The sequence below is a fragment of the Falco peregrinus genome, chromosome 12, assembly GCF_023634155.1.
Source record: "Falco peregrinus isolate bFalPer1 chromosome 12, bFalPer1.pri, whole genome shotgun sequence".
In the NCBI taxonomy this organism is placed as follows: Eukaryota; Metazoa; Chordata; class Aves; order Falconiformes; family Falconidae; genus Falco; species Falco peregrinus.
Window position 1 is genome coordinate 636634 of NC_073732.1, and position 14153 is coordinate 650786.

General features: G+C 39.9%; 1 protein-coding gene across 11 annotated transcripts in view; it reads left to right on the plus strand.

Moving 5' to 3' along the window:
- The window catches only part of FARP2 (FERM, ARH/RhoGEF and pleckstrin domain protein 2), an 81259-nt gene that overhangs the window by 30262 nt on the left and 36844 nt on the right, over positions 1-14153 (plus strand). For 9 of the 11 annotated variants that reach the window (XR_008749434.1, XM_055817427.1, XM_055817426.1 and 6 more), the window contains exons 6-10: positions 421-518; positions 2669-2783; positions 10954-11101; positions 12480-12575; positions 13966-14129. Coding sequence is in view for 10 of the 11 variants with exons in the window: in XM_055817427.1 (XP_055673402.1) it covers positions 421-518; positions 2669-2783; positions 10954-11101; positions 12480-12575; positions 13966-14129 (621 nt within the window). In the remaining variant the exon portion in view is untranslated. The remainder of the gene's footprint in view (positions 1-420; positions 519-2668; positions 2784-10953; positions 11102-12479; positions 12576-13965; positions 14130-14153) is intronic. The other 2 variants (XM_055817428.1, XM_055817432.1) reach the window with 1 other exon arrangement.

The following is a 14153-nucleotide window of genomic DNA, read 5'->3' on the forward strand; positions in this document are numbered from 1 at the left end:
TAAATTAATTGAGTGCTAGCAGAAATGCTCATTGTTTTTCCTAACAAGATAATAGAAACGGTGATGTTCTTCCATCATTTTTCTAGTAAATAAAATCACTTGAAGTGTTCATTAAGATTCTTTCTAGCTAAAAATTACATCTGCTGTTACTTCACGAATCAGACTTGTTAAAAGTGTGATTTTCCTTTTGCTTCCTTGTTCCTGTGTGTGTATTGATGCTGATAAATTGCACTAGATTAGTCACGGGTTATTTGGTTTGGCTGCCAAGGATGGTCAAATCAGGCTTCTGTGTTACCTTGTTTTTTGAGAGAAGAAGAATTAGGAGATGCTGGTTTTATAAAATCCTGCTCAGTCATTTTATTGTTCTCTCATGTGTCGAGGTGGTTACTTGTAACTCTAGTACTTACAACTCTCTCTCAGGTACCTGTTTGCGTTGCAAATCAAGAGAGATTTGGCAGAGGAGCGACTGACCTGCAGCGACAATACGGCCGCTCTTCTGGTCTCACACCTTCTGCAATGTGAGTATCCCAACTGTGGTGACGCTGGGTGATGTTGCCATTGCTAACCCAAGTCAAATAGCATACAGTAGCTTTTGGTAACTAAAAGCATTTTCTGTCTCGTGGTATTTCCTTCCCTACATGCAGTAAACCCCATTGGTTTTGAACACTGGGATTATCATCAGGGCTAGCTGTGGTGAGGAACAGCTGGTGCTTGTGTACAAGATAACTTTGGCTTCATGGAGGCTACGAAACCCAACCCCTTGCGTGCTGTCTGTTTTCCCTGGCTCTGCAAACCAGGTCACTAGTGCTCATCATCTTCCAGGCAGCTGCTTCCATCTGCCTCGGTGCTTCCTTGGCTTTGTTTCTCACTTTCCCTGTGGCTGGGGGGGAGATAAGTGTGCAGAGACAGGGCTGAAATAAAACTAGAATTATGTGCCGGAACAATTTCAACAGTAGGGTTGTCAGCAGCTTTTCTCCTTGCTTGGAATGAAAATGGAAATGGGAAGCAATTGATTTGGATGCTCTCCGTGTTGCTGCTCGCTCGCTCTGTACGCACCTAAAGACCTAAAAACGTGGCCTGTAAGGTGAGCAGGTTGAAAACTTTGAATAGGTTCAGACACTAAATCAGCTCGAGCAGCAGCCAAGTGATACAGTGGTTACAAATCTGCAACCTGAGCTGCAGAAACAGGATTTTGTGCCTCCTTGCTGACTTGAAACAAAAGCTATTAAATAATACCTCTTCACATGTGCACCGCTGAATAGTTATTAGTTATATAATTCTGCATTGTAAAATAATAATATTAGTTAGTGGTGATTTTATCGGAAGAGCAACGTGTGTGTACCATCAGTGAGTGACACAATTAAGATGTGCTCATGACTTTCCAGTGTGGAGCTGGCAAGCAAATCTCAGCATCTGGCCTTGCTTAGCTTGCTTCTACTCTACTAGAAAATCAGAAGTGAGAAAGAATATGATTATTTTTAACATAAATTATTTTACAAAAGTGCCTTTCAATGTTTTTTTTCTTGTTTCATAGGCTGGCTTGATTTCAAACAGGATATTGCTGTGTGTTTTTTAAGAACAGCTGCCTTGGATGAGATTATTAGTTCACTTAGTCCACTCTCTCTGACAGCAGTTGATAGCAGATGCTGTAGGGAAGCCCCCAGAGCAAGCATATGGCATCGCTTCCTTTGCTGCACCAATCCAGTAATCTTTGCATGTGGCCTTTCTAAGTCAAAGATTGACTCTGCATTTCTTTATGTAGTTGCCCTTGATGAACTTTGCTTCCATGTATTTGTCTGCCTTCTGAATTTGCTTATATTTTTGGCATCCTTCCATGAAAGTGAGCGTCACAGCTTAGTTTTTGGGAGGTTTGTAGGAAAATGTATGTCCTTTTGTCTTTTTAAAACATTTGCATTTTAATGTAATATGTAACTTCCTATTTTATTATCAGAAAAAATAAATAACTTTTTAAAAATTTATTTCTTCAATTTGTGATTTTTATATATGTTTGTCATATATTCTGCCTGCCTCATGATTTTCTTTTCCAAGCCAAAGGCTTCTGGTTGTTTCATGTCTTACTAGATGGAAGCTGCTTTGCACTTCTGATGCATGCTTTTTTCTCTTATAAATCTCTTCCTAAATCCACCATGTCATTTCTGAAAGGCGTGGATATTTGAAGGGGAGACTGAAACTCAAGATGTAGGTGCTCTGGGGATATATAGGCACGTAATGCTGCCTTCTCTTTTTGCTAGGTACTTATTTTTGGACAATTCCTAACATGTAGTTTGCCATCTTCCCAAGTAGAGGCTTGTCTATAACTCTTACTTATATTTAGAAAAAATTAAATTGAAATATGCTGGTTTGGTATGAGGTATCTGTAAGGAAGAAATATTTAGACACCTCATGGGTCGTCTTCTATAAGTCTCACATCTTTGACTGTAAGGAAGTCTAAATTTTCCAAACGATGTTCAAATAATACTGTAATTCCCAGGAAGTCTCTCTGGGGTAAATGTGAGTGTTTTGTGAAATAAAGCTGGATACAAAGCATAATGCACAAATTTGAAGCACTTAAAAGGAAAATACATTCGGGCTCTTGGAGTCTCTGTAATTCCTTACCATGTATTTTCTTTCATTGTTTCTTCTTACATTGTTTTGTTTTTTGTAATAGCTGAAATAGGGGATTTCGATGAATCAGAGGATCGAGAACACCTTAAAACAAACCAGTATTTGCCAAACCAGGAAAGAATTGAAGGGAAGATTCTGGAGTTCCACAGGAAGCATGTGTAAGTGAGGATTAATGTATGCCACTAATGTATACTCCTGGGGAGCAGGTGGACCTGCTTGGTGGAGGTTGAGCACACTACGTGGTAGGATGATGTAAGATTGTATGAGTTAAATGCCATTTACATCTAGCAAGAAAAGTTGGATGGAACAATAGTTACATAGTTAGCGCAGAGTTGTTGGGCAGTAGTTTTTCTCCAGTAATTTTTTTTCAGCGTACCTTTAATAACATACCAAAGAGAGCTATCATGAGCTTGTAATAATGGTTTTAGGCAAAATCATTCTACAGAATTTCCAGTCTACATAAAGTTTAAGTTCAGCTTGCCATAAAATGCTTAAGTCTTGCTTTTGTCTAAATAACTAGAAATCAATTGCATTGTACTCATTCTGTGTTCATTAAGCGTAAAGGAGATGGAGAAGGATGGAGGGAGAGGGGGAGACAGAACTTCCATCAGAAGTTATGCAATACCCTATTTTGCAGGTGGAGTATATTTGAAATATGTAAAATTTATTAAGGGACAAATAAACTATTTGCTACAAATATAAAATTAATTCCAACACACAGTCAGGAACTGCAGAAATTAATGTTTCGTTGTTTGAAATGCCCACTTCTCCCACCATGCATGTTCTATGTACAGTAAGGGTGTGTGTTTTACAGTCTAATCTGGCTGGTCTTAAAATGTGAAGATCTACTTGGTGTGTGCAGTGTAAAATATTTTGGTAAGGAAGAAGATTTGAAGCAGGCAGTTGACATGGTGCTTGTGAAGGAGAAGTTAGCCTACAGGGAGGCTTTGTTGTGACCAAAATACAACTTGGAAGATCAGGGTTTGCATTGGACAATATATGTTTGCCACGGTATCATTCATTTAGGCTTTGAAGTACACAATGTTAATATCACTGAGAGATTCCAGAGTGTTACCTGCCATAATGCTCCTAACTTGTGCAGTTCTCAGAGTTGACAGGTTAAAGCAAGAGGTGTTCGATAAAATGGTGATAAGGGGCTGGATTTCACCCAACAGGTCTTTTCCTGTAGTTTTTGTGACCCTGCATATCAGGATTTAGCAATCTGAAGTGCTTCTATTAGTTGAGAATATCCACGTGTACAGTTTGTTGTTCATGGTTTTGCTTTAAGTCAAATATTGTATTAGAAACACAAATTTTCCTTTTGCTCTGTGTGGGTAAACTCAGGAATTGTTGCTGATTAACTTTTAAGACAGAACAAGGATTTTTTTCAGAGCAGCATCTGTGTTTCAGGCGAAGACACGTCCTGTATTACTGCAAAATCAGTTCCTGAGAATTTCAATAATTAACTGTTTGCTTTTTATGATCACTCATTTTCAGTTGAAATTATTGGTATGATGGAAGTTCAGCTTTGTCGATTCTTGATGAAATCAGACGTTTGTTACTTTTTTTCTGCTTTTGAACCTTTGAGGTGCACATGGAAGTGATGAAGGAACAGACTAGATGTTGTTTAAGTATTTTGAAGTAATTTCGAAGTAAATTAAAATGTACACTGGGATTCTTCACCTTGGTAGAAGGTAGCTGGAAGAGAGAAACCGTTAATTGCACAGAAATATTTCATTATTGTTCTCATGTCAAAAGAAAAATGCTGAAGCAAACAGGCAGTAACTTCAAAGCAAATTAAAAGAGGAGAACAACATCCTTTTCTTACAGCTTGTAATGACTTTGTGAAACTTACTGCTGCAAGATGCTGTGGAGTCTAAAGCTACGAATGGCTTCATGATAGGTTTTTGATGACATCACACAGTATAGGCTGATGGCTTTCAAATTTGTTATGAAATGTGTGATTTCTTAGATCTGGGATAAGAACATCCAGACCATGCACAGAACAGCCCTTTGTTAATCACGTGCATGGATCTGACTAAGTTGCTTCTGCTTGTGGGGAGTTTTCTTGGTTTACCTTGCTTGATAGAAAGGTTGTGACTGCCTTCTGGGGGAGTCAGGGACTGCATGGTGCAGTTGACATGCTGGAGGGAAGGGATGCCATCCATGGGGACGTTGACAGGCTGGAGAGGTGGGCCCGTCTGAACCTCATGGAGTCCAACAAGGCCAAGTGCAAGGTCCTGCGCAGGGGTCGGGGCAATCCCAAACACAAATACAGGCTGGGTGGAGAATGGATTGGGAGCAGCCCTGAGAAGGGCTGGGGGTGCTGGTGGACAAGCAGCTCAGCATCACCCAGCCGTGTGCATTTGCATCCCCGAAAGCCAGCCGTGCCCTGGGCTGCATCCTCAGCAGCGTGGCCGGCGACTCTCCCCCTCTGCTCCGCTCTGGTGAGACCCCCCTGCAGTGCTGCGTCCAGCCCTGGGGCCCCCAGCACAGGAAGGGCACGGACCTGTTAGAGCAGGGCCAGAGGCTGTGGAGGGGATGAGGAGCCTGGAGCACCTCTCCTGCGGAGACAGGCTGGGAGAGCTGGGGCTGTTCAGCCTGGCGAAGAGGAGGCTGGGGCAGACGTGCTGGCAGCCATCCAGTACCTAAAGGGGCCTGCAAGAAAGCTGGGAGGGACACGCAATGACAGGACAAGGGGGAGCAGTTTGAAGCTGAAAGAGGGGAGATTCAGCGTAGCTATTAGGAAGAAATTCTTTGCTGGGAGGGCGGCGAGGCGCCGGCACAGGCTGCCCCGAGCAGCTGTGGGTGCCCCATCCCTGGCAGCGCCCAGGGCCAGGCTGGACGGGGCTGGGAGCAGCCTGGGCTGCTGGAAGGTGACCGTGGTCCCTCCTCTATGACATAATTTTATTAATCAGGTTTGGGCTTTTTTCAAACAAGTTACTTCTAATTGTCCTTTACAGTAAGGAAAGCTTGTATTTTTGCCTGTCTGGAAGAAGTCAGAGGATGGTTAATGGGAAAATACTCCTTTCTTCATATGTCTACTTTTCATTAGTTTAATGAGGATTGCATCTAATATAGCCATATTATTAAAATGATTGCAAATCTTATTTTAAGGCAGTGTTTTAGATGTGTACATTGAAACCATGTTAAGATTAAAAGCTGAGGCATGTGATTAGAAAAAGTTAGGATCAAACGTTGGCAATACCCGAGTACCTTGGATGCATGTTTTAAATCCCCCTGTGCCTTTGGAAAAATTTTTGCTAGAGACATGTAACTTTGGAAGCACTGCAGTCCTAAAAATAGCTGTAACTTCCTTACACGTCTCTTCTCTCTTCCCTTACCCAGGCCACCCTTTTCCATTTTTAGTAGTTGTGAATGTCCTGTGCTTTCTCAGAGCGTAGACACATTTTTCCTCATTTCTGTTAGAAGAAGCAAGCAGGAGCATGGACCTTGGGCGTTTGTCTGCTTCCTGGCGAGTGCACAGTGCGGTTAAACAGACAAAATACTTCTCTCTTAGCATCCTTGTGTGTAAATATTTTTTTTGGGGGGGGGGGTATTCTTATTTTTTATTTCCTTTGCTTGACCTTATTATTCCCCCACTTACCTTCAGCAGACTGATTCTGTCTTCCACTGATTGCTTTTGACAGGGACTTCTCATGTTAAACATAGCTTCTACGAAAAGAAACCCATTCCTAGCAGGATGGCTCATCTCCAGGTTGTTACTGCATCATCTTCTTTCTGCCTCTGTTTTCCTTCTTCTCAGCCCTTGCTTTGTCTTTGACACACTTACTTGTGTACCAGTTTACAGGGGGATTCTGTGTCATATCAAGGCGGGAGCATCGATTTGTCTTTCTCAGGCTGGACTTGCAGCAGGACGCGTTCTGGCACCGTGCGTGAGTTGGGGGAGCAGGACAATGTGTCTGCCTTTGCAGAGAGTGCTCAGTCTCTTTGAATGATGTAGAGTGTCTCCTCACGTTAGAAAGTTGTTGTTTGATTTTTATTTTTTATACATTTTTATTGCTTCACGGTAGCTATTAGAAGTGGTAGAAGAACATCAAGCTGAATAAAACAGAATCTGTGTGCCCAGTTCCATTCTGTATCAAAAGAAGAGAAAATATGTTGAGAATATTATATTCAGAAAGGTGGGAATTGAAAAATTTTCTATTAAATATCCGGTTTTTTTTCATTCTGTTTTAAAAATACTTCCTTTTACTTCCACAGATATAGAAATACAGGTTTTGTATTTAACTTTGCAAGCGTAGTAACAATAAACAGGATGAGTTGCATTTTTGGTATATTATATTACTTAGTTGCTTCAGCAAGAGCCAGGATTAACTCTACTGACTTTATTTTTATAGTTTATATAAAAAAAATTATTTTGAAGATCATGTATTGGTGGCGGTGCAGTTAAATGCTGGCACCCCAGGCACTTAACATGCAATGCTTACTGCCTTCCTGAAAGTAGAATGAATAGAGTACTTGCTGCGGGGTGAATGTAGTCCAGAATTAAACGTAGCATAATTTGCTTGCATTCAGATGGCTTTGGGTTTTTTTGTGTGTACATAAATCAGGAAGGAAATGGAAGGTTTGATAGATCTATATTTATGTTTACTGTTATGCCTCGTGTTCTTTCACAGCTTGTTAGCCTAGTTGTCCATGATTTAAATTCTTCAAATTGTTTGTAAATTAGCAAAAAATATAGCTTGCTACAATATTGTTTAAATATATAGATTGTTTTTAATAATATCTACATATGCAGCGTTTTGACACTTCATGTTTAAGATTCTATTTTAGTCACTGGTTTTAAATGCTTTGTAAATCACCCAGCATTTAACAGCATTTATTTTGAATAGATTGCCCCGATTGCCACGTGAATATTGTAATACACTACCAGTATTTGCCTAGATGTATGTATGTACGGAACCTTTACACTAAAACATACTGTGTTGACAGCAGTTTTTGCTGGAAAATACGTGTATTAGATAGTCTGTTGTCCATTGACCTGGGGAAGATTAAGTAGATTTATCTGCTTAATGGATGAACAAAATTAGACCAGATTGTTTTCAGGCTGGTCTGTGCAGCTTAGTCTGCAGCAAACATCTTGAGGATAATTACTTTGAAACTTGCTTCTTGTTTGTAACTGTTTGTGGTGCAGCGTGAGCTGCCAGGCATCGCTCCTGGCTTTCCTCGTTCAAGGCCTCCTCCTTCCTTGGTAGCTGCAGGCAGGTTGTATGCATGAGAGCACTCTTAAAACTCTTGGGATTTTTTATTCACTGAGATGTGCTGTGCTTTGGATCACATCTAATGGAACATAAAATAACTGTCAGTGGTTCTGCATCAGTTACACTGAACTGTTCATGAAGAATTTTTAGTACTACACAGCTCCAACTTTTTAGTTGCCATTTTATCCTAATTTTTGTTTCCCTTCTCTTCCAAACCCCCTTCCCAGCCTCCGGCAGCCTTAGCATCCTCAGCACCCTCTTTAAATGACAAAGCACCACTTTCATTCTTAATGTTGCTCTGTTCAGAAGAATTATAGCAGGAATTAGTGTGGGTGAGAGTTATACACAGTGCTTTCAGAGTGTAACTCAGGAAGCTGTGGCCAAAATTGATATTTATGATCTACCTTTTTGTCTTGTATAATAAACAGGAACTATGGGAGTTCAGCTATTTTGATGTAGTTAAGGAATCTATGAAAGAAATGCCAGTAATACTTAAAGCCGGTATAAAACCACTTATATTCCCTCATTACTCATTTCAGTAGGGGAGAAGAAATCTGCTTTACTAGTTTAAGCTCTTAGACATAACTAGTACATGTGGTGGTAACACTGGTAGACATGCAGCTACAAGACTATGTAGTTTGGCGTTTCTTTTATGTATTCCCTTTCTATATTACCTTTATATGTACACAGTCATATCGTACTGACATTTGAATATGGACTGAAGTTGTGAAGTTAGTAACTTCACTGAATCCCTGCTTTTCTTCAGTTGGCAAAATAAATTTTGAATTTCCAGTTGTAATGTTAAAGATATTTTTTTTTTTCATCTCCAGAATAAGGTAATAGAATACTGTTGAAATCCTGTTGTCAAATATATGTGTATTCAGGCTTACTTTGAGTGCATTTTTGTGTTTGTGTTAGCCTAAGGAGCATTTTACTAAGAATCAAAGAAGCATTGTTTCTTCTAACAACTTCAATTTTTAAAATGTTAACATATGAAATAAATTTCATTATTACGCTCTCAATTGTAGAGAAAATTCCTACATGCAGTTAATATTACTGTTGTCATCCCCATTTCTGGTAAATTATATTCTCAATTTGTATTTAAAAGAAATCTAAATAAAAAGAAATCTAAAAGAAGGTTGTTTAATCTAAAACATGACTATAGGTAGGTAGAAGGAGGTATTTTTAAGGAGCATGCCTAGAAAAGCAAGTCAGGATAGCAGGACCATTTATTTCATACTGATGTGATTGGCACTACTATACATGAAAATGAATCATGCTACAAATAGTTTATCATCTGTTTTAATGAAATTAAATACAGATTTATGCAAGGCAGGCCATTTCTTGGAAAACAGAATTTTAAAAATTTCTCTTTGTGTTTGCAGGAATCTAACCTGGTTTCAGCACTGGTTGGTTGTAAATAGAGTAATAATCAGTTTTTATCCCCTGTGTCTTCCTTGTACCGTTACGTTTATTCTAGTGAACTTGCACATTGTGAGAAGAATCCAATCAATGCAGTAGCATAGGTGGCTTGTGCTGTGCTTGCTTGGAAGGAATGTTTTTTATTTCTAGTCATTTTCATAGGGAGACAAGGGGTCACTTTATACAGTTGTGACTGAAGCAGTGTCACTGGTCCCAGTGCGCTGGCACCTCCTGTGCTGCTTTTGTTTCTGCGGAGTTAGCACAGAAGGGTCTCCTGCCTTAGCTAGTTCTCCTGGACTGTATTTATGTCTAAAATTGGGTGGTAGTGTTGTCTTGCAGTATGTTTTTAGTTCAGAGACTACCTTAGGTGACAGGCTTGTGCTTGTAACAAGGACTTTTTTACTTTGTAGTCTAATTGTGGCATGTTCAGAAGCAAGAAATTCTTCATTTCCACAGCAGCATTTGCTTGTTCTTGAAGTGTCGTAAACCCTATGTCAGGACCCCAGACCGTTAGAGACAGTTTTGACTTGTAGGAAAAAGGTCTTGTCAATACAAGTACCAGTGTTTCACTAGATCATCTCAAGGCTTGTGAAATTATATATTTTGGGTTGGTCCATATTTTGGGGTCTTGGACCTCACGTGTTTTGGTGGCATGACCGCCTTCTGTGTCCTGGGCAAGAGGTGTTTCAGGCACTGTACATCTCCTGCTCCATGGGCTTGCTGTCGTCTCTGCACTGGCGCTGCCATCTGAACCAGATGCACAGTCCATGGTCACCCCTCCTGTTCCTGAGAGCCAGCTGACAAATGCACTTTAATCTGCTAAACTCCCTCTCGTGGAGAAAAATGAGGGGGAAGGGGAAAAAACAAAAAAAAACCCCCAAAAAACAAAACAACAACAAAAAAAAAGACAGACAGATGATTCAGGACTGTTTTGTCATGCAGGAAAACAAAATGTCAATTGTTTGACTTGAGCAAACTTGCAGACTTCTGGTGAATTAAATGAAGGCTGAATCTGTGACTGGTGCATGCCAGAGTCTGTAACAGTTTCTGTATTGCTTGCTCGGATTTTATGCACACTCAGAAAGGAGGTGCTCCATGTGTGTACATCTTCCTCCTGTTTTCAAAGTCGTTTCAACAGAAAATGATACCTAATTTTTAAAATTCTTCTCCAGATCTCCTGGCAGGGAGGAAATAATAAAGCCAAAGACTAAGGGAATGCGTTGCACCCAACAGTACTAGCGTTAAGAATTCTGATGTAGCCCCAAAGCCCTACCTGGAATGGGTTATTCTGTTGCAATATTTACTTTGCTTCTGTTGTGCTGGCTGTGCAGCTCTTTCCTCTCTCGCTCTTACTAACGTGTATACCAGCAAGCAGAACAAGGAGCTCTGTGGACTGAATTCAAGTTTATTCAACTTCATTGTTTCTGAACTGAAATAGCTCTGAACTAGTTACCATTTATTTCAGTGCCTTTGTCTATGGAATGCGTTTTAGGTTGGTCATCTGCCATTGCATGTTGCTCCTATTACAAAAGTTTCAGTGTAATACTTAATCTGGAGTGAAACTGCCCGGCTGGGTAAGATAGCAATTTCTTATTTAGTGCCAGAGTTCAGACTTACATGTATTAGCCACGTTGGCAATATTGTAGAATCAGATTTTCCTTAAATTTCTTCCTCATTATAGGGGTCAAACTCCTGCTGAATCAGACTTTCAAGTGCTTGAAATTGCTCGGAAACTGGAGATGTATGGCATCAGATTTCACCTTGCATCTGACCGTGAGGGCACCAAAATTAATCTAGCTGTTTCACACATGGGTGTGCTGGTATTCCAGGTAAGGTGGGTAGGGCAGGCTGGGTACATGTGCCTGTCTTTCCATTAGCACATGCTGGGAGTAAGTCTCTGACATTAACTTCAGGTGTCTCTGCTTTTAAAATTTAGCACATTTTTATGGTCAAGGGAGTGTCGCTTAAACCTCCAAAATACTGTTTGGTGCAGTTTGTCCTTGTTGGTGCAGAGAGAAGAGCATCAAAACCAACAGTGACAGGAAAGTAGAAGAGTTTTTGTTCTCTGCTTGAAAGTTATGTATGTGTTCAGAGAAAATCATCAATTCATTTGATACAGTCCTGGAATAGATCTGGAATCCTGGAATTTTTGTTCAGTTTCCCTTGTTCTGATGTTACAGTATATTTTTGCTGGGGTAATGCTTCTCTTAGTGTATAGAAGTGCTGTTTCATTGGAGTGATTGGACCAATTAGAATTACTACTTTTATCGTATTAAATAAGCAACTTGATGATCAGAGTTCTGTTTTTGAATGTGATCATATTGTTTTCCTCCCCCACAAAACACACAGGCAGCCAACCTACTGAAATATTTCCATTTAGGCACTTATTTGCCATTCATTTTGTGTGTTACCTGTCCTTTTCTTACGCTGGGGCAGCTTTTTTTGGAGATGCATGGGCCACTGCAGTCCTGCAGTTCTCAGTTGTCCTCAGTAGCCTCTCAGCTCCTGAGGTTTCCATCATTTCAGCTCATTTGGGTCTTTCTCTTGAAGTACCATTTTTTTGTCTCCTGTTGCTTATAGGGGGTAACAGGAGAATTGCTGTGGTAGTGAGTGCTGGTGAGGTCCTTCCCTGAGGCTTCGGGAGTCAGTGGTATGGGGAGGGGAGGTCTGATGTGGGCCACTGGGGGGAAGGCAGAGCCTGGTTTTATCCTGGTTTTAGTCAAGTAAGCAGGCTTGTGAGCAAGAAGAGCTTGGCAGGTTTCTTCATGCGTGTGGCAATTACTCCTGAGTATACTGTACTGACTAGTTAGAAAAATCATCATGGAGGAGTGTGTCTAGAGTTCTGTCCAGAGAAAAAAGAAAGCATGTTAAATAAAATTAAACCCTTGTCTTGTTTTACTGCAAAGTATTCTTCATATCGATAGGGTTGACACTATTCCTTTCCCATCTGGTTTTCTAGATTTTCCATTCCTTTTTTGTAGTGTCTGCGCAGAGACAGACAGACGTTGCACGCTTCTAGCTATCCTTCTACTGAAAGTTAAAGCTGTTTAAGGGAATATTGTCACCAGAAATAAAAATCCAGCAGAATGGGTTGGAGGGATGGTGTGTGTGCACATCCATATGTCTATACACGCGCAACAGAATTTTGCTTGCTGCTCTTACTTCTGAAACTTTTGCCAACTTTTAACTGTTACCATTTTAATTCAGGGTAATACGAAAATCAATACCTTCAACTGGTCAAAGGTCCGTAAGCTAAGCTTCAAGAGGAAAAGATTCCTTATTAAACTCCACCCAGAGGTCTGTGTAAGTTTTACTGTAACAGTAGGCTGGTCAATGTTGAAAAAAATACGTATACTTTATTTTATTATGAAAAATTCTAGAGTTTGTAATTCTGTAAATCAGCTTCAGTATGGTAGGCTTGCCTTCATTACTCAAGTAAAAATCTTTCCTTTCTCACCCCTTGTCTGTTGTCTAGATTTTTAGGTTTTGTGTATCAGCCTGAGGTTACCCTTGACTTAGGCGTACACACATGTAAATCTAAGATACCAAAAAAAAGAAAAACCCCAAGAATTTGGTACATCCTTTCTCAGTACTTTTACTCTGAATAAAGTTACGTTTAATAATTCCCTTGGATATAAATGGAGGTTAGCACTGTTACGAACTCTCTGATCTATTACCGCCAGAATGAACTAAGGTAACTTAGTTCATAATAAATCTCTGTTGTTTAGGTAAAAGCATGCTAGGAAGTGCTTTTGGCTGTAGCTCCTTAAAATAACACTACAGTACACTGCTGATACAAACAGTAATTGCTTTATGTGACTGTTCCCTCCAGGAACCTGTTGAATATGTGCTGCTTGAGTAAAAAAATCTGGTAGAGTCCCTGGATTCAAATGAGAATAACCTGATACCCCTCAGGAAAGAATAGGTGGCTGAGATTATATTGTTGGAGCTTAATTTTACTTGTTTACTCTTGCTACAGCCTTATCTTTTCTGTATGTCTGTACAGCAGAAGTGTTATTTTTCGTGCATGGCTGTTCTACAGTAGATGTTTTTGATTGCAGATGTCATCAAAGTTGTTGCTTCCACACTGGCTGACTAGGTTACATTCAACGTAGGGTTGGTTTAAAAGGAGAGTGGGGAAATGTTTGGACATAATATTAGTTACGTGTATCATGGAAACCCGAAGCAGGACACACTGTCTGCATGTGTAGTAATGTGTCTCACAGAGACCCTCAGAAATTTCATGTGATCACTGTGAGATAGACAGCGTATTAGAGTACAGTTTATAGATGTATTAGATGCAGAGCCTAAATCTCAGGAAGTAAGACAAGCATCAGAACTTCTAAGGAGAAAGTCTTTTAAAATTACTACTGTTTCACTTAAATATTTTTATTTCCTTTCAAGTTACTAACTTTGTGATGCATATTTCTTAAAATGGATTATATTAAGCGTGTTTCTAAAGCCATTTAGAAAAAACATTTTTACAATGTCAAGGTAAGCAAATATTTTTGAAAGGTATTAAGTGATTTAAACTGCGTTCAGAATCGCTTCCATTGCTTTAAGACATATGAGAAGTGACAGCAAAATACTGCATCTCACTGGGGTCAGCCTTTTTGTTGGCACCTATTTGTACTTTCCTTTTCTCCTTCATGGCTGTTTTATGTGCTGCTTAACTTCTGTGTTTTGTTCCCAGGGTCCGTATCAAGATACGTTGGAGTTTCTTTTGGGAAGTAGGGATGAGTGTAAAAACTTCTGGAAAATCTGTGTTGAATATCACACGTTCTTTAGGCTCTTTGATCAGCCAAAGCCGAAGGCTAAAGCAGTGTTCTTCACCAGAGGGTCATCATTCAGATACAGGTGGGGAGAAACATAACAGGTTTT